This window comes from Acyrthosiphon pisum, chromosome A1 (genome assembly GCF_005508785.2).
Source record: "Acyrthosiphon pisum isolate AL4f chromosome A1, pea_aphid_22Mar2018_4r6ur, whole genome shotgun sequence".
In the NCBI taxonomy this organism is placed as follows: domain Eukaryota; kingdom Metazoa; phylum Arthropoda; class Insecta; order Hemiptera; family Aphididae; genus Acyrthosiphon; species Acyrthosiphon pisum.
In genome coordinates this window covers 130,969,753-130,990,324 of record NC_042494.1, presented here as the reverse complement: position 1 = coordinate 130,990,324, position 20,572 = coordinate 130,969,753, and the positions used below count along the sequence as shown (strand labels likewise).

At 28.5% G+C, this 20,572-nt stretch overlaps 3 protein-coding genes across 4 annotated transcripts; 1 reads left to right on the top strand and 2 right to left on the bottom strand.

Moving 5' to 3' along the window:
* Positions 1-5,207: 5,207 nt before the first annotated feature.
* On the bottom strand, positions 5,208-6,011 carry LOC115033852 (THAP domain-containing protein 1-like). Its single transcript, XM_029488340.1, has 3 exons — positions 5,700-6,011; positions 5,367-5,638; positions 5,208-5,254 (listed from the first exon to the last, which is right to left on the bottom strand). The coding sequence occupies exons 1-3, from the start codon at positions 5,768-5,770 to the stop codon at positions 5,220-5,222; spliced, it is 378 nt and encodes a 125-aa protein (XP_029344200.1). The 5' UTR covers positions 5,771-6,011; the 3' UTR covers positions 5,208-5,219.
* Positions 6,012-6,168: 157 nt separating this feature from the next.
* Positions 6,169-10,096, top strand: LOC100569973. Its single transcript, XM_003244213.4, has 5 exons — positions 6,169-6,316; positions 6,594-6,742; positions 8,269-8,704; positions 8,825-9,321; positions 9,798-10,096. The coding sequence occupies exons 3-5, from the start codon at positions 8,270-8,272 to the stop codon at positions 10,087-10,089; spliced, it is 1,224 nt and encodes a 407-aa protein (XP_003244261.1). The 5' UTR covers positions 6,169-6,316; positions 6,594-6,742; position 8,269; the 3' UTR covers positions 10,090-10,096.
* A 970-nt stretch (positions 10,097-11,066) lies between these two features.
* Positions 11,067-19,569, bottom strand: LOC100160694 (TRAF-type zinc finger domain-containing protein 1). Of its 2 annotated transcripts, none has more exons than XM_008184460.3 (10): positions 19,080-19,569; positions 15,285-15,477; positions 15,040-15,229; positions 14,702-14,977; positions 14,136-14,326; positions 13,804-14,064; positions 13,529-13,679; positions 13,001-13,211; positions 12,463-12,593; positions 11,067-11,808 (listed from the first exon to the last, which is right to left on the bottom strand). In XM_008184460.3, the coding sequence occupies exons 1-10, from the start codon at positions 19,124-19,126 to the stop codon at positions 11,765-11,767; spliced, it is 1,695 nt and encodes a 564-aa protein (XP_008182682.1). In that variant the 5' UTR covers positions 19,127-19,569; the 3' UTR covers positions 11,067-11,764. The 2 variants fall into 2 exon arrangements, with proteins under 2 accessions (XP_008182682.1, XP_001943669.1); XM_001943634.5 differs by having other exon boundaries at positions 14,702-14,974; positions 19,080-19,563.
* Positions 19,570-20,572: the final 1,003 nt, after the last annotated feature.

Here is a 20,572-nt window from a genome sequence, read left to right as displayed (position 1 = left end):
AACGCGTTCATTTCGCAACATACCAAAACACCACGCAGCATCCGATATTTGCTGTTTTTTTTTTTCATAGTATTTTGTGAATTATTTATCCGACATGGCAGACAGTTCTAATGAGAATAATGCTGAATATGGCCCATCGCCAATGAAAAAGGGAAAAAGTGGAAAAGTAAGTACTATATACTACTATATAATATGGTAATCCGTAAACAAGACCAAGGAAAAAAAGATAACATGGAAAAAAAGAACAATTTTTAAAAATATATTAATTGATTATCACAAAAAAAAAAGTTATTGATATCAAATTATTATTATTTAATAAAATTAAATATTTATGATATCGTATCGTGGGTGCTACAGCAGTTAAGAAATTTTCAATATCCCTTTTACCGTTTTTATAATCTTCGCATAATGTTACAACTTACAAGTCTAAATTGAATTCTTTCATAAATATAGTATGTTTTTTTTTTTTTGGTTCATATCCACCTAAACATCTTGAGCAACTTCGTTTCATCAGATCCAACTTCCAGGCGTATTTTTGTACCGTGGGATGGTTATTTAAAAATTATAATATAAATATTAGAAAATAAGGTATTATTACCTAAATATTTGAGTAAATAAATAATTGATTTTGTTTGTATGATTTTTTGGCATAATTCTGGTTTAGCAACCTATCGATTTTTGAAATTTTTTTTTCCAAAATGTGTATTTTAGGGTGCTTTATAAGAATGCAAAAAAAAAGCACGGACAAACTTCGTTTTGAAGTTATTGATAAAAAAAACTTCAATAACTACATTTTTTTCAAAATTTGTGGTTTTTAACGCTGATTTCGAAATTTTATTGTTTGAATTTTTTTGCGGAAACCATTATTTTGGAAGTTTAAAGCCATTCAAAGTTTGCTATTTTACGTTTATACGTACGCCATATAAAGTGTTGTGTAGCACTACTTTAATGACGCGCAGAGGAACTCGTGTTTGGTGTTTTTTTTAGATTTTTTTGTCCGAGCGCAGCGCACTGAGCGAGTGGCAATGCTAGCAGATTATGTGATTTTTTACAACTTTGTTTAATTCCGAGGCCTGCCCAAGGTGGTTTTACTTACGATTAGCAAATCGGAGGATATTTTTGATTTTTTGTCCGAGTGATATTCAATTCTAAGTATTTTTTTTTTAAATGCGCATTAGGTATATACGAAAAAAATGTAGTTTTTGAATTTTTTCATCAATAACTACAATACGAAGTTTGTTCGGGCTTTTTTTTTTTTACATTCTTACAAAGCACCCTAAAACAGTTTGGAAAAAAAAATCAAAAAGTTACCAAGTTCCGATTTTTTTATATTTTTAAGTGAACATATATGGTGGTGTGGGGATCGCCCCCACGGGTTACTTTTCATGTAATATCAGGTGGGGGATACAGCCCCCCTAACATTTCAGCCCTAGTTGCGCCACTAGTACTTTCTTAACATTTCTAAAAATTTCAAAAAATGTAAATTGTTCTTTTTTTCCGTGTCCTTTTTTCCTTGGTCTTTTTTTTCCGGGATTCATATAATATAATACATAAATCTGTTATTCTCAATTTAAAATACGCAGACTTTGGTAAAATACTTTTAAAAAGTATTTGGAATAAATATTCAAATACTTATGAAAAATAGTATTCAGAAACTATATTCAAATACTTCAAAAATATTACAAATACTTTTAAAATATTTTTAAATTTTTGTTTTAAATATTAAACCTAAAATTTGTCAACATATATAATTTAATAATTCTAAATATAATATAATTAAGTTGTTGATACTTGGTTTAAAATTTTAAAATGTGTATAATATTTTAAAAATGTCTAGGAAAACAATAAAACTTTATTGTAGTTATTCCGAATACTGTATTTGGAACACTTTATTCAAAATACTACCCAAGACTGCACATATAGTCCTTCAAGACAGCAATTTTATTAAGACTTATGTTTTTAAATATTTTTATTTCAGATTATAAGTGAGGATTTAAGAATCCGTGCTACAAATATGTATAAATGTATTATACAAGACGAACATACTACCATATCCATGAGAAAAATTCGAGGCCAAATACCCTGAAGTATTGTGTATTAGCGAACGTTCAGTTCACAACATTATTAAGGCGTACAAGGAGACAAACACAGTGCCTGTTCCAAAACGAACAAGAAAAAAATCATTTCGTGATCTTTTTGATGTTTTTGCAAAAAATGCAGTACGTATAGGCACGTTCACAGCATATGGTTTCACCGTGAAATTCCTACAGTTGATAAAATGTACCAAGTCTTATCTGCCGACGACAGTTTGCCATCGATATCGCGTACAAATTTATTTTACCTTTTGAAAGACTTAGATTTCCGGTATAGAAAAAGAAATTAGAACAGTGCTATAACCGAAAAAATGAGATTGTTGTGTGGCGAAGAATGTATTTGGACAACATCATAAAATACCGGAAAGAGGGTCGACATATTTATTTCCTCGGCGAAACATGTGTGGATGGCCTCATTGTACTCGACATCGGCTCAGAAGAGGGTTTTCTACCGGGGGGTTTGCTATGTTTCGAATAAAAAAAAACACAACTACCATGATGAAATGAATGGGGACATATTTCGTGAGTGGATGGAGGGCATTCTACCTCGCCTAAAACCGAACTCCGTTATTGTCATGGAAAACTACCATTCAGTTAAAATCGACAAAGCCCCAACATCAAATACAAGAAAGGCGGATATTATTAAGTGGTTAGAGGATAAGGGAGAATCCATAGACCGATCTATGGTTATCCCTCAACTGTTGCACATGGTGAAACGATTGAAGCCACTACATACTAAGTATGTTATTGACGAGCTTGTGAAAGCCAATAATCATACAGTGTTACGACTCCCACCATATCACTGCAAGCTTAACCCCATTGAGCTCGCTTGGTGATCGGTGAAGAACCACGTCCGGATGAATAACATTACCTACAAGCTTCCGGACGTCAAAAATTTACTAATAGAGGGCATCAATCGAGTTGACGCAAAAATGTGGAACATTTTTATAAGCCTCACCAAAATTGAGGAGATCAAGTTTTATGAAGTTGATAATATTATAGACGAGGTCTTGTCGGCGGAAAAAACTGATTTGTTGATGACCATTACGAGATGCACGTCATCATCTGAAACGGATTCAGATTCTGATCAATAACGTAAAATGTAACTAAATTGTTGTAACTAATTGTTTAAAAAAATGACTTTTTTAAAAAATATTAGTACATTTTGTAAATATGAATTTGTATTTATTTATTAGCATGACAAATTATAAAATTTGTCATGTTTAATAGTTTTAATTTTCTATTTAAATTACATGTGTTAGTATATTATTGGTTCGATAATAATTTTATGCGACTTAGGTAGGGTTACCATTTATGGTTAACAATAAAAGAGGACATTTTTTTCAAGATCATGAAAATAATTAATAAGTACATATTTTTCTTATAATGTACCTATTGATCCTACTGTAATAATAATATGATATACATGATATATCATTAGGTATAAATTATATTATTTTGTTTACACCACGGACTACTACGCTGGACTGGAAATGTTATGGGAGGCGTGTGACGGGTGGTCGGCGCGCTTAGTGTCCGCGAGGGAGGTGTAGAATGGGGAATAGTTCGTTTCCCGTTAAATGTACCAACTCCATATGACTCAAAATTTGTTCAATTCGTTTTTAATATTCGGTGTATGGTGTTCAAAATGTATCTTAACTTTTCTGTTGCCTGGAATAATAATTCTGATTCGCAACAGTATACTATCAGGTAGGCAATCTACCTGTGGTAGATCGCGGACCCCGTGCTGTTTGTACGTAATTTTATATTTTAAGTCTGAAGTATCAAAGTTATGCCAAGTATGTCACTGAACTCCACCTAAACGGCTGGAATAATTGTGAATGCCGAGTCTGTCAACTAATATTTCCTCCTCGTCCACGAAGACGTGGCATTATTTTATGTACGTAACTTATATGTGAGTATAATACGCTCAATATTTACGTAATTGCGATACATACAATATCAAAATACAGCGTGCAAAAAAATTAAATGCATTGAATGAATACACTGATTTTACGGCAACCAATAATAATTATTATTATATAGTTTTAAAACCCATGGCAACCTTTTATAAACAAAAATTTCCACCGTAAATTTCTAAATCTCCGTTTGAGCACATCCCCTGGTTGGACCTAGGGGGATGATTTGTGAATCTAAACAATCCGGGGCGTCACCCAAACGCATACAACAAATTTCATCAAAATCGGTCCAGCCGTTTAGGAGGAGTTTGCTTACAAACACACGTACTGTAGAATTATATATATAAATAGATATATATATATATCTTGTATATATCTATGGTCACTTAAATCTATATTTCTGAGTCGTATTTTGACGCATGCCCGTGCAACTCCCCAACCAATTAACACAAATCAGTAGTGCTCTTATTGTCGGGTCCCGCTCTGGTGGCGCGCTCTAGTAGTAATTTGTATTTTAATAATTTATTACTCATTCAAAGATTAAACAAATAGATAAACATTTTTACTGTTAAAAATTTATAATAGTAATTATTATTTAAAAGTATAAAAATATAAAAACACCTAAAAATAATAATAATAATAGTTAGAACTTTGGTACTTAAGTAGTCACTACTTGTAGACCTTTATAAGGACAATGTGCCAATAACATGGGTCTGTATATTTTGGCGGTATTTTACAGTCATAGGCTCATTGATTTTTAACTATGAGCAAAATAATGCCGATAATATTCAATGGATCGTTAAGCCCACAGTGTTAATTAAATTTTATAAGTCGACAATCATCGAAATAATAATATTTTGGTACTTGACCGGTAGATGGCGCCACCAGAGCGGGACCCGTCAATAAGAGCTTCATATTCGGGGATTAGTTGCCAGACCTAATAATCTAAGACCGTGGGCGATATTGATAGTTAGTTATCTACTCGATTTAAGATATACAGGTTACTCAACGACCCTATGTACATACACAACAAAAGTGGTGCGCTTAAATGTTGATTTCTAACAGCTGATCAACTATGTGAGAATAACTACTAGCGCTCCAATACATAATATTGTATATCTATATTGATATATTTTGTAGTACCACTAGAAATCACTATAATGCAAAAGCGCTAAGTGTTATTCTTGCTATGACAAGATCGTTAATTTTAAGCGCACCAAAATATAAGTTTCGTTGAGTAACCTGTATACACAGATATATATATTAAACGTTAAATCTTCTATTAATTAAATTTAGTATTAACATTTGTACTTTATATATAGATAAGTACCTAAGTGATAATTGGTTAAAATACCTGGATGACTGTTATTCTGAACTATTTCATTAAGCACTGGAGAATAAACATTTCCAGTTATTTTTTTCTTCGTGTATTTTTTAATGCGAGTGGCAGGATAATTAAAATTACTAGGAACTACACCTTCTTTTAAAACCAATCTGTTTGGATTTTCAACAAAATCATTTGGGTTAAAATGTGCACTGCACAGTCTACTATACTTGGATGGTTTAAAATCTTTTCTCTGGATGGCATTCACCCATTCTTTTTCCGTGGTTTCATTCAAAGGAAATCTTTAAAAGAAAATAAGTAAAATAATAGATACATTTGTTTATTAAATATTTATAATTTTACCTAAATAACTTAATATTTTTGTCCACTCCATCGACATTATTACAACCATACGCACAACATTTATAGGGCATAATTATTTAGTAACGATTAAACAAATTTTTACTACAATAAAAAGTATAAATTTCAAAAAAAAATTAGAAAAACCAAAAACGTCGACATTTGACAAGATAACAGTGAACAGGTGGTCATAATTCGTTATTATCAGTACTGTGATAATAATTGATAATACTTCTGGCCTCAGATAAAATGGCGGAACTTCGCTTCACGTATTATCAATAGTTAGCAATCTAGTTTAATATATATATCTGTGATAAAATATTATTATTGTGTTCTGGCTTTTGGACACGATTAAAGAACGCTGTGTGTTTATAGGAGTCTGTATTATAGGTCAAGGTGTATTAACTATTGATCACGATTAAAGATATAGTCCTAATCACGAATTAAGATATATATGACGTATATGTATATCTTAATTCGTGGTCCTAATGTATCAATTATACACCAGCTCCACGATTTAAGATAGTAGTAGTACTATTTCTACATTTCTCTATTCTGTGGTACTATCTTACATCGTGCCTTCGCCTTTGGATCAAAATATAAAATGGCGGGAAAACGCGGTACACCACTCAACTATTATTACCATAGACGTATAATAGAATAGACCAGGAATGATAGCCGTTCTACATGTAATACGTTGAAGCCAACATAATATGTGCGAGAGAGACAGACAATGTGCGGTTATTATTCTATTATACGTCCATGATTATTACCATAGTTACTCATGATAAAACATCATATTATTATTAATGACATTCATGATTAAATGTATTTTATAAATTTGTCATGAAAATTATTGTTTATATCATAATTGATTGTTCTGTGTCATAACTATAGTTAGTTTGGGTGAACTAGTCAAGAGCACAGAATATTCAATATAATATCTATAATTATCTGTGACACATGGAGAAGAAGTGAACCACAGATATCTGTGGACTGCGGAGTGATCTGAATTCTGAGTTACTGACCTAGTATCAAATTTTCAAGTAAGAAGTGAATCCCATAGGTTTTTTATATTTTAAATTAAAATGTGTATGTATAAGTTTAATATCTTGGGTTTTCTCTTGGCATAGAGTATAGAGCAGATAATATTAATATGTTAATATTATGTAAATCATTTTTTCCCTCTCAAGTCAACATTACATTCTCGTCGAGATCAGAATATCAAAACAAAATTAAAATATATCATATAAGTATAAGGTTTAATTGTTCTGTTAACGGTTAACAGTTTCAATTATTTATTTAAATTTTATTGTTATATATTTACTGAATAAAACTTAAAAACAAGAAAAAACGGTTTTTGTATATTGTTGAGTTGACCGTAGTTACTTGTTTTTAATACCAAATTTGTCATAAATTAATAATTTTTATTATTGTAGTTGCCAAGAGCACCCATTAAGGGGTGAGAGGAAGTAACATTTCCAACCCCCCTAGACAAATGTGAAATGATAGTAATTTTTTGTAATTGTAAATAATAAACTATTTTTACTGATGATATTATAATACATGACATACCTACCTATTGCATAGTTTAGTAATTACATAGTACATCGTTTATCTATGTTGTGTATTTATTTTCTGTTATTTAATAAAATCAATCTGGTTGGTTCTTAGTTATTTTTTTATGATATTGTCGACCCCCCTAGGTTCTGATTGATGGGCTCCCCTGGACTAATTACCTAATTATCGTTTTTTGTACTCAGCAAATAAAACATTTCGAAAAGGGTTTTAATTTAAGTTTTGTCGAGTTTATTTCAAGTCAACAAAAAAAATCAAAGAACCATATATAAATTTCAACGATCAACTAACAAATGAAAAGTTTGTATATTGACAATACATAATAACTATAAGTAAAATGGTATGTGGAAGTTTTTCTTTTTAAGTGCCTCGTGGCTTGTGTGTTTGTAGTCTCTGTACAATTTTAATATACTTATTATTAATGAAATAAAATTAATATTATATCATAATAAATAATATTATTATAGTCATAAACTGCGGTTGTTAATATTACATGTTGATGCATCAATAACGGTGAAAATCTCACGCCAGTAGTGTACACTGTCGGTGTAGATATTTTTTCAGTATTCGCAAGATATTTAATTTATTCTGTATTAATTAATTTAGTAATTATTATTACAATTTGTCAAAATAGTATATGATATCTTGAGAAAATCACATTGTATAAATCTATAGTGACAATATTAATAGTGAAAATAATATTGATTTTGACTTTTAGATATTGCATACTAACATATTGTCTATTCATATTTCATGTACTATAACAGGTTTAACTTGTTTTCGGTTTTTCCACCTACAAAGCTTATTCGTGTAATAATTAATTGATTGCTAGTTTGGAGTGTGGCTATTTCCTAGTATGGTACATATATTCTGCATAATATACGTAGTAAAAAATAAATTATATTATTTTGTTCACTAATACTGATTTGACACAATGCTTTTAACCTAATTTTAAAATACTAGTATAAGTAATATATTTTTTTAAATCTTTTAGAATGCCAAAAACAAAGAAAAAAATCATGAAAGATAAAAAACCATGTAAGCCAAAAAAGAATGCATCGAAACAACTTAAAAGACCTGTTTTTAAATTTGATATACATGAAATTTTGAAAAATAGACAATTAGAAGGAAAGCTTATGGAACAATCTGCTAAACTCGAAGAAGAGATGAAAGTTGTTGATAAATTGTATCAAGAACAACTAAATGAGACTATTGATTTTGAAAGCAATGACAAACTTCCTCTTGTATCAATACATTTTAATCCTGTTGACTGCTGTAATTATAATATACCCTTTAAAGACGACTCACATTCAGATTTAACCAAATTGTGTATACAACGCTTACAAATTATGTTAATTGAAGGAAATGAACTTGAAGCCAATATTCATTTTAACCATTTGATGAAAGCAAATTGGTCACCAGTATTTGATGTATGTTTCAAAAATAATAAATTCTATTGACATTGTCTATTTAATAAATAATTATAACTATACCTACTCTTTTGCCTAAGGATAATTATTATTAAAAACAAAATTAAAAATGTTTTTCAGAATATCAAAAGTATTTTATGCAATTGGCGAGCTGATTTGGATACTGTAACTAGTGATCCATCGCTAGAGTATCAAATGAAAGATTTTAAAAACATTGGACGGCACAATTTTGAATTAGTAATAAATTTCATATCTCACAGTATGCTGAAAAATAACAAGAAATTTAGTGTTGACGAACTGCTAACAATAGCCAAGTATATTGTTACAATATACTTCCACCTAAGTGGACAAATGATAAATGTGTTAAAAAGATTATTTAGTGCTTGTATCGAAACAGCATTAGAAGAAAACAATGATCCCGCTATTATAGCATTTGTTGAACAATTGTATTCAGAACATAATGAAGACGATTTATTAATTTTGGCGGTTGATTTATTTCTGCCTCTAGAAGGACAAATAATGAAAAAAATGTATACATGTTTAACATACAAACTATACATGTCAATTTTAGGAAAGACTGACAATAATAATACATTTCCCTCTAGCATCAAAGAATGGTATGTATTTTTTATGATTATATAAACTAAACACTTGATCATAAAAAATTTAAATCCCCACTCAGCTAGTGTCATTAAATTGCTTTTAAAAATATATTTGTATATTATTATGCATTTTAACAAACCGCATATGGAAACATTATTGCAATTAAAATTTCTAACCAAAATAATAGACTTTATATATTATTTTATAAGCCACTAGTATACAAGTATACAACTAATATAACTCAACTGTTACAATATATAATAAAGGAAACAATAGACTTAATCTATTGTTTTCACATGTGTACATAATCTATTTAAGGTGAAGCACCCATTATTAATCAAATTTATAAAATACATTTTTTCGTGTCAAATATGATTAAAATAGTATTGAAGTTTTACTTAGTTTTCTTTTCTACTCTAATGAATGGTATAAAATGTATCATAAGGTAGTATCAGTGCTTAGAGTATTAATTTTGTATCATTTTGTTCAGGTTTGTTCAAGATTTGGTAGATAAAAATTATTTCAAAAACAATCCAAAGAAAGTATTGTTCAATGTTATTCAGTTGTTGGAACATGTCGTGTTTATATTTGATTTATACAGTGAAGAAGAAAAACTGGATACCATGTATAACTTTTTGAATGCTGCGGTCAAACCAAGTGGATTGTCCGATTCTATGAAACTTATTAATGTATTAGATCAATGGAGGTTGCGGTTATTCCGTTTATATGTCAACCGCCAAACTGGTGGTGAACTTATAAATAATGGCATTACTAAAGAATAAGTATTAATTTATAAGTAAATCTTGAATATTATCCATAATTTTTCTATACAATATTCATGTTAATAAACTATAGGTAAATTTATTTTTGACAGTTTTAAGTTATCTTGATTTAAAATGTTATTTGTATCATAATAATTTTTATTGATGTATCCATAAATTGTTTATATAATAATTAGTATAAGATAACCTATTTCTTTAGACTGTATTCAACTTTTAATGTTTTAAATGGCAAATTAAAAACAAATAAACTATAAAAAAATATATCTCCATTTATCTGATTAATTTTTATATAGGCATGGAATAATTTGTTGGATTTGGTATAGTGTTATGTTTCACCAAAAATCAAATAACATTTTCATAACAGATATATTTTATTATAACACTGATACAAAAATGTCTCAAATATTATACCGATTCTGCGTTTATCAACCTGTAGTATGCAAAAAGATCATGCGTTAAAAAGAAATCTCGCTTAAAAAAAAGTGGAATTATTACTGACATTTAATGTTATTATTTATTTGGTTAATTTTACACTAGCCAATTTTATAAATTAATATCAACAGCGTAGAGGCCGTTTTTAATAGTGATAAAAAAATTGTACATCATATTAATAAAATTTGTTCTCTCATTAATATTAAATTCCTAAATGTTCATAATTAAGTTGATTCTAATAAAGTCTCCTACATTTTTTGATAAGCAAAAAAAAAGATATTAGGTCAATATAATATGTTCAAGTGGTACATAAACATTTACAATATGTGTAGGTACTCGATATAAAAAGATCAGATCAGTCATATAGTTCACATTTAAAAATCTAAAAAAGTTATATTTTAGATTTTTAGCAGAGCGATGGATGTATTGATTTTTATTGATTATTTTTAAGTTTTGCCTTAAGAACTATTTTTAGTAGAATGCTCCAATCATCAAATTCAAGAGTTTGTAGTTGATCTATACATATTAAAAATTACAACAATCAATTAGTAATGTTGGAATATAATATATTTATTATTAATTATATGAAACATTTACAACACGATATAGATAAATCATAGACTTAAATTTTACCGAAGTCGTTGGCACCAGGTGTGATATTTTGCGATTTCACATTACATTGTATTTTGTAGTATTATCCATAGGTTTCTTATTATTATTTATCAAATTTACAGTGTAAAGGGACGAAGAGTTACAATTGCACGGAGTGTCAGTAATATATTTCAGTTATTAATCAAACAAATTGTTCGGTTACTGTGGAACAAAATCATACAATTCATATTTTTTATTTTTCTTCCCTGGTGGCCTTTTGGCCAATCCTCATGGAAGCATTCTGGTATATTTTGTAGTTTGTCCGATCTCTATGTATTTTCCAATTTCTTATTTAATAATTATCACATTTGTCATATAAATAATAAATAATAATAATAATACAAATATGATATTTTGTAACATAGCAAAAAAAAATCGTTATCTCGTGGATATGAGAAGATAATATCTTAATTTAAAATATAATAAATGCAAATAATTAAATTTATTATTATTATTATAAAAAAAAAGCAAAATATTAAGATGAAAAACAATTTGAGAAAAAACTTTTTTAAACTTAAGGTTACATAAATTTCACTAGTTGTAGTCTTCTTAAAAATAATAAGTTATTAAAATAAAAGATACTGAATGTAATTCAGTCACTTGATGAATCAGAATCTCTACGTTTCTTCTTTGATACTGTGAACACAAGACAATATAGAATATAGTATACTATATTATATTCATTCGTTCCATGTATTCATGATTAATTGAAATCAGTGGCGGCTCGTGGGGCACACGTTTTCCCCTTCTCTAATATCACAACTTACCCCCTCTAATTTCTGTTGGTTTTGAATTTAACTCATGTCTTGTATTATACTATTATGTACAAAAAAACTTTTAATACACACTTATGTGGTATACTAAAAATATTTAATAAAAAGAAAATTATGACAATGAAGATGATAAGACTAAGAATCCAGTAAATCATAATAAAATAGAATCTGGGCCCTTTGGTTATGCCCGAAACCGCCATATTAATTTCTGTTGATAAGTAGGGGAAATCTACTGCTGTTAATCGTGGTACAATTATGTGCCCGCCACCTGGTGCTCACATACTATGTACGTGTTGTAAGTAGGAACACCAGAATTTTTGTATTTCGATAATAATGTCAAATTTACAAACTAAATATTTTGATAGAACTATGGAAATAATACATTAAATTTTAATATAATATAAATTCTTAAATTTATTTATTTATTTCAATATTTTATGTAGGGCACGTGCCCCATGTGCCCCATATCACAATTGAAATGTGCCCATACCACTGATTGAAATGTTAATTTACTCACAGTCATTTATAACTCTTCTGTTATTGCTTGGCTTCATATTTTTTTGTTTCGGTATAGCACCACTAGATGGGTTTAGGTATGCAGGAGAATTGTTAATTGTGGAAGCCAGCTCTGAATGATTTAATCTAGAACTTTTGAAAAAAAAATTGAATAAGTAAATAAATTTAAATTATTAGATAAATATCTCTTAACATGTTAAATGTTATGTTACTTCAGCATTAACACAAATATTGAAGATTATCAATTGATTTGTTCGAATGTTAAGTTCTCTTCAACATTTTTTACCATTACAATTAAAGATATGTAATATATTATAATCTTTAATTGTGATTAATGCACAAGAGTATTTTTCAAACAAAATTAGTTATTTCTTTAATTAAATAATAATAATTATATCATAGCTAATGGGAAGAACATTACTACAAATAAGCTCATACTCAAATAAAGCCAATTAAGATTATTTTTTTAATTAATTTATAATAATATAGTTATAAAGTTCTAGAAACAATTATTTTTAAATTAGATTATAACAACTTACTTGGATATAAACTGTACATAGTTGTTCCGAGCAGAGTTATTCACATAACGATTATCCATAGGTATGTTTGGTCGACTTGGATTTTGTCTATTTAGTTTGACCCGTGGCAGTATCTGTCTCGTTTGTGGGTCATGTGTTGATGATGCTGGAGATTGAGCATTAGCTTCAGAGTTCCTCAATGTTAAAGTTCTTCCAGATAGATTAGCTGGAGCTGAAATAGAGTTAAAATTAAGAACTCAAATACTAGACATGCAAAAAATCATCTATACATGATAAAATTGTACATGACTGATAAAGCGTAATCTCTATAATCTGACTGTGAACTGGCATTTAAATAGAAGCAAAAATGGAAGTATACCAGAAAAGAAAACCGCTAATGGTCATCTTTAAGACTTTAAGGTAGGGTTTTTTAATGAACTATTCAAACTCTAATAAATAATTATTAATCTATAAATAAATCTTATATGATTAGGGTTACTGAGATTATACCACATCAGATGATATCAATGAGGTGTAATAATACATTACCAGATGTTGTTTTGAATAGATTACGCTGAGTTTCTAGTAAGTTTACCGATTTTGGGAACTTTGTATTTGTATTAATAATAGGTTGTGGATACACATCTTTATCAAAATTATTTATCACAGGTAAATCCAAATGTAATTTTTCACATCTCCACTAGAAAACCCATTGTATTAATATAGAAATTTGAAATTGAGTTCATTGAGCAAATTAGCTTATTGGATTAAATATGTTATATAGGTAATAAAAAAAATATTTAATTACTCTAATCTCTCATTACCTGATGGTTTAAAAACTTCTTAATGGATACTAATTTTTCACAGAATTCGCAAGGCAATTTCTCAACATTGATTTTTTCACTATCATCTTCATCTTCAGAACTTAAACTCAATGTATTTAAATTGAGCTCACTGTCTCCACTGCTGCTGGAGGTGTCTAAATCATGAGGTGGTATTGGAAAAATATCATTCTCGCTGTTGGTATTTTTATTATTTGTTTGCAAAACATTATGAAATGTTGCTAAATCTGGACGGCATCCAGTCTACAAAATATTAATCAATAAATAATTGCATTTACCAGACAAGCAACGTTATCACATATAATGCAACTTACTTCATGCAAAACAAGATTTTCAGAGTCAATCATTTCTAAGCAAAACTCGCATGGTAGTTTTACACTTTCAAGTGTATCGGAAAAATTGTTGTATTCATTTGTTAAATGGTTATTGATATTTGCAGAATGGTTATTGGGAATTGAATAAGCACCAAGTATAGGAAATTCATCATCATCATCATCATCTAGATCTAGTAAAAATAAACGGTTTGAAATCTAATAATTCAACAATTAAAAATATAGCATCTTTATGTAAACTAAACTAGTGCATTGGATTAAATATTAAAATGTAAACATTTTATTCACGAACAAACCATTTCACTACATAATAAGAAACTGAAATAAAGAAAATATTGAAATTAGCATTATCAAACTTGTTTAAATTGTACCCAATAAATAAAATTAATAATAAGAATTCTTTGAAAATATAAATGATATGCTAGAAGAAACAGTCGTTATCTGTTTTGATAATGAAATACTTGAAAAAAAATATTTACCAATAGGTTTAATACTTTATTCACTAATTTTTTTTAAAAATAAAAACAAAAATATCAAACGAATTTTACCGCTTGGCGTGTCTACTATTGGCATATTCTTTTTTGGATCTTTATGCGTGTTGTCATTACTGCTATGAGTATTAATTTGAGGTTGATCATTGTTGCGTTTGACTGGTGGCGTTACCCTATGATTGGTCATGGTTGATTCGTTTAGTCTCAACGTGGGCATGCTAGTAGTTCTTGTTGTTGGTCTTGCAGTTACTGCAATGTTTGGCACTTTTTTTATTAATGGCGGATATGCTGCCAGACTGCTTGGACTGTCGTCTATTACTGGTTTAGCAACTACTGTCAAATTTATAATTAATATAAAATTCAAAAATCCAATACCACACAATGTTTCCTTTTACCGTTAAGTAATTCTTTACGTTCATGAGTTTCCTGATGCACAGCCAAAAACTTAAGCATGATAAATTGTCCACAACTGTTACAGCGTTCTGTACGACTACTGCATATATCTGTGTGTGCTGGTAACAAGCAAGCTTCTACATCAATCTGACAATAGTTACATGTTTGCATACGGTGACGACAATCGTTTAACTAAATAATGTAGCATATATTAATAATAGAACTTTAAAACATAAAAAGTACATACTTTATGTGATTCTAAGTCCATTGCTTCTAGTTTTTCAGAACAGGCATCGCATAAAATAACAGAGTGCATGGTTTTTTGATGTTCTTCATAATCTGAAGTTAGGAACGGTTCGTCACACTTCATGCAAAGCTTCAGGTTACGGTGACAGTATGCAGTGTGCATTACATGGTTAATGAGTGGAATATTTCTTCGGCTAAAACAATATTATAAAATATTTAACAATTTAGTAACTAGGAGTGTGATACTAACGAACATCATATTTAGTGGTGTGTAATATAGGGTCCAACTGTTGCTCAGACAACACCTTAAATATGGGTGCGTAGGTATTGATAGAAAAAAAATAGGATATTTTATCAGTAAGTAAGCAATATTATGAGGAACATCAATTTTTTTTTATACACCCCACTAATCAGATTGATGATGTAATATAGTTGAATATATGTATATATAAATATATATGAATATATATGTGTATGTATTATCGTAAATTATGTAAATTAGGCAATAACATAAATGCCTAGCCAATATTATAATTTGTTAACATTAGTAGGTAGTCAATAACATAGACAAAGTTGTAAAATTTAATATTTTATAAACACATTTACAACTATGACGCACCCACATGTATGATCTCCGTCTTACAAGTGCGTAACATAGCAAATTTTACACTCAGCATATCGTGTTTAACTCTGTTGGCTTAAAAATTAGAGTGAATTGGCTTCTTATCAAATTTTAAAATTCAAAATTTTATCAAACTTCTAAATTTGATAATAGGTCATTTCACATAACATATACATATTATGTATATTTTATAAATTTATTTATTGTTAAAATTATACCAAACCTATTATAATAGTTAACAATATATTATGATAGAAACAAAATTTTAAAAAGTTACTTTTATTGTAGGCACTTCATATAAAATGTTTTTTTCCAAATTCATTCGGTTTCATAAAATATATAGAGAACACTTTTTATTAATAAGTGAGCACAATTAATAACATATAAATGACAATTAATATTATATAAAATTAAGAAATTAAATATACAATGGGCTGTCACCAGTAGCACTAGGTCAACATGACCATAAAATATATGATTTCCTAATTGATCTCCAAAGAGTGCACCAAAAATATCTACCTCCATACAGTTTGCCGAATAAAACATTGGTATATTTTGACAGTTATATTTTCTTTGGAACAATTTTGTTTGATGTGATATGGCATACAAGGAAAATCTTGATTTTTAGCACAGATATAGATGTTTACAGATTACAGATTATTGATGAGAATAGGGATTGGTGGGTGGGGAAAAAATAAATTAATTACAAGAATGTTTTAAAATCCATTACACGAAAAAACTACAGTAAAGGAGTAATTTTATTCAACAAATGGTTCAAAATAACATTGCTTAAAAAATAAGTATAGACACTGTGTCTAATAAATCATAATAAGATAATTAGTGTATACAGAAATATCAATTAACTGTAAAAAACTAATCAATTTTTTTCAGAATGACAAATACTGTTTGCAACAAAACCACTGATGAATAAATAATTTAATTTTTGCTATTTACTTATCTAAATTTATTTATTATAATAAGAATACTGAATAAGTAGTTGTTTTATTTTTGGATAAAAACAGTTTGCGTCATAATCAAACAACAATATCTGTTTATTGTTCCATCTAACAATATAAATCCAATTATCCTTTTATTATTGAACAAAATATATAGGAATTATTTAATTTGTTAAGGTTCCTATCAAACAACTATGTAAATTCAATGATTCCAAATTTAATACAGTATAATCTTAAGAGGAATTGGAAAGAAAAAACATGTATAATCTGAGTAAATATTAGGTGTAAGTGCACAATCGTACAACACCACAGTTATAACATTGATATAGAATGGATCATCTAAAACACTTATTTTCAGTACTTGAGTACTTGCAATCTTTAGTGCATGAGAGAATAGTACTTACATTCGGTAACTTTTATTTGTTATTAAAACTTAAAAATGTTTAATCATTTTATACAGTGGCGCCGAAGTCCATGGATATGTCGGGCCATGGCCCGACCTCTTTTTTGAAAAATGTGGCCGGCCGGCCATATTTTATTTACTTCATAACTTTAATATGAGCATGAGTATATTTAAACCGTGATTATGAATAAATGTATATTAGGGTACCTCTGTATTAAATAATTAAGATATTGAGGCCGGGAAGTTTTAAAATTGCCCGACCACATTTTAAAAACATCGGCGCCACTGATTTTATACATATTTTGGAGTATGTACAGTATAAAATCAATGGTAAGTAAAACAGATTATAATTACTAACTGAACGTATCACAAATTGTTTTTAATACTATAGATTTTTAAGTTGACTTCCTTACATTAAGTTTTTTTTTAATTCTTCTACACTTGTTTTAATAATAAAATTGTAATACATTGTTGTAAAATTTGTAGAGGCGAAGAATGTACTCGGCTAAAGGTATTCAAACAGTGGGTCGTGGTAGTTAGCAAAGGAAGCCTCGTCAAAGAACTGGAATTCAAAATTAATATAATATAGAAATATAAGTATTATTTTTAATCATTATAGCGAATATGGAAATTTAAAGTTATATTTCTATAAAGTCATTATAATTATTGTCCGTATTGTATTCGTTGACCATCACCAATAAATTGTGAGTTGTCAAAATATTGTGAAAACGCAAAGGAGCCGTGTGATGAAGAAGTCTGATACCTCTGTATTAGGCATATATAATAAATTTAATTTGCCTGAAGCATTGCTTTTGATCAATGAATGTTTTTCACTCTACAAAGATAACATTTTATTGCTTAAAATTTAAATTACCTATTTATGAATTATATTTAAATATAAATTAGTTTTTTCTTTTTTTATATAAATTATCATCAGTCGTTTACTGCAAAACTAATACTCAGCCCATTACCAAATATGATGAACTGTTTCAGTACTAAGATCCGAACAGTAAAATGTAATAGTGGCTAGTAACAATAGCTAAAATTATTTTATTATTGTACTTTAGAAATTTGATATAATAATCCATTTAATTTATATTCTTACAAAGTTCTTAGACATTTTATATTAGTGCATTTTACAAATTTAATTCTAATTCCCCACCCATAATATTTAATCAGGTATGCTACGTCAATAGGTACCTTCATAAAAAAAATTGCCCACAAAACCAATTAAAAGCTCAAGATACAATCGGTTTTCAATGATAATATTCAATTGGATTATTGTTGGATTAATATGAGCTCTTGAAACATCAATGACTTTGTATAAAATACTTATATTTAACTTAAATATTTGCATTTTGGATTAAAAGTCATAATGATATAGGTACCAACATCATACATTAAAAGAAACAAATAATAATCGTTTTTAACTATCTGCATTACTCAGGTACTAAGAATTACAATTTTAAATAAATATGCAGTGTAGTCCGCAACATTTGTGGTCACAATAATTAATAATTTGTAAACATTTTTGTTTAGTTTCAATATGATTGGAAGTGGACGGAAGTATGGTGTATATATATATGTTAACAGAACGATAGTGCATAAAAGAATCATGATGCCGACAGATAATTTTAACATTGCAGACATTCAAAATTGTAAAGCGTAGTAAACATACTATGTTGAGACTAAATTAAAACAAAACCAATTGATGTTTGTAGTGGAATTTCGGTGTTGATGCATTTACACACAGACTATAAAACTGGAATTCAAAACAGTCTATTAGACAGTTATAATTATAGTAATGGAGCTTACCAGTTGAAACAATATTTGGTATCTTCTTCGTTTTCGCTTGGGTTCATTTTGAAGTCGTCTTGGTACCGTTTTACTGACCAATTCAGTAGTCGTGGTTGTATTAACGATAATAATTCAATCAAATATAATTTAATTATTTCAGCGCACACTACATACACACGAACATCATTTTTTTAACAAATCACACTTCAGTAGTTCAGTCACTTCAGAGTTTACAGTTTTACACATATATTTCGTTTTTGATAAGGAACGAGTGGACTTTACGACAGATAAGAATAATATCGAAAACGCTACGCCGCGTTTGACATTGTCTGCTGGCAGTATAGGTTAGGCCGGTAGACGGTTGGCTCCGTATATATTATTATTGTTGGAATGCCTTTAACATAATATTCATTTTTTTCTACACGACATCACTTATGAACCTATTATTAATATGGTATAATAATATATATTGTACATGCACTAGACAGTTGTATCTATTATTTGATACCTAACCTGCGGATGCCGTACATCTTTTTTTTACAGATTCAAACGTATTTAATATAATTTGTTGTTAATGTTATCGTAATTTAAAAAAGTAAAATGGATGTTTCCATGAGATTTCCGTAGAGTGGGCGCCTGAGTGGCGTACCGAGATTACAGCATGACCATGGGCATTACAATGATAAAATTCCCATATTGACTATTATAGATTTCAGTATTTTACTATGCATACTATATTAGTCTGTTCTGTGACTGTATAGTGTAATAAGTCTACGGAAATTCTGCAATTATAATAGTAATTACTAATTATTATAATATATTTTAATCTATTCTGTGCTGATATTACCGCGAATTAATATAATATTTAAATATATAATGATAAAGATACCATCAAACAATTTATTATAAATAATGTGATAATATATTAATATGTTTATGCTAAACATTTTACATTTTAAAATGTATTATTTTTTTTGGAAAAATTCAAAACAGCCAATTTATAAACCTAATTTTTAGAAAAATGTTGATAGTAAAAAATAAAAACAAGTAGTTTATTTTCTAAATTTTTTTTAAATATCAATATTTTTTTGGAGTGGGTATATTAATTTGTATAACGTAATAACTTTTGTTTAATTATTCGTTTTGTGAATTTTCAGGCATAGGTAAATTTTAAATTATTTATTATCCATACATTTTCATAATTTTTGTATACGTTTACTAAAGTATCAATATTACTATAATTATAAGAGTTAGGATGTTGTGACTTTTGCATTTTTTTCCTTTTATTCTGTACAATGCTATCCTAGCTAAAAATTTGTTTCATGCTCCCTTGATGCAGAATATTCTAATTTTATTTTGCATTTTTTTGCATTTTTTGCATTTTTAGCTATAAATGCATTTTAGATTCTGAGTTGAACGATGAATGTATTGATTTTACAATGATGTGTGTTTTTTTTAGAATCTGAGTGGAACGATGAATGTATTGATTTTACAATGATGTGTGTTTTTTT

Bases quoted from the DNA above. Each gene is read 5' to 3' on its own strand.
- LOC115033852 (XM_029488340.1), bottom strand. From the start codon at position 5,770: ATGCCCTATAAATGTTGTGCGTATGGTTGTAATAATGTCGATGGAGTG. The intron at 5,639-5,699 runs GTAAAATTATAA...TTTCTTTTAAAG, and splicing joins AAAAATATTAAGTTATTTAG to ATTTCCTTTGAATGAAACCA. The intron at 5,255-5,366 runs GTATTTTAACCA...CTGTGTATACAG, and splicing joins TCAGAATAACAGTCATCCAG to GTTACTCAACGAAACTTATA.
- LOC100569973 (XM_003244213.4), top strand. From the start codon at position 8,270: ATGCCAAAAACAAAGAAAAAAATCATGAAAGATAAAAAACCATGTAAG. The intron at 8,705-8,824 runs GTATGTTTCAAA...AATGTTTTTCAG, and splicing joins ATTGGTCACCAGTATTTGAT to AATATCAAAAGTATTTTATG. The intron at 9,322-9,797 runs GTATGTATTTTT...CATTTTGTTCAG, and splicing joins CCCTCTAGCATCAAAGAATG to GTTTGTTCAAGATTTGGTAG.
- LOC100160694 (XM_008184460.3), bottom strand. From the start codon at position 19,126: ATGAACCCAAGCGAAAACGAAGAAGATACCAAATATTGTTTCAACTG. The intron at 14,327-14,701 runs GTAAAATTCGTT...TATTTTTACTAG, and splicing joins AATAGTAGACACGCCAAGCG to ATCTAGATGATGATGATGAT. The intron at 11,809-12,462 runs GTGAGTAAATTA...TTGTGTTCACAG, and splicing joins CAGAAGAGTTATAAATGACT to TATCAAAGAAGAAACGTAGA.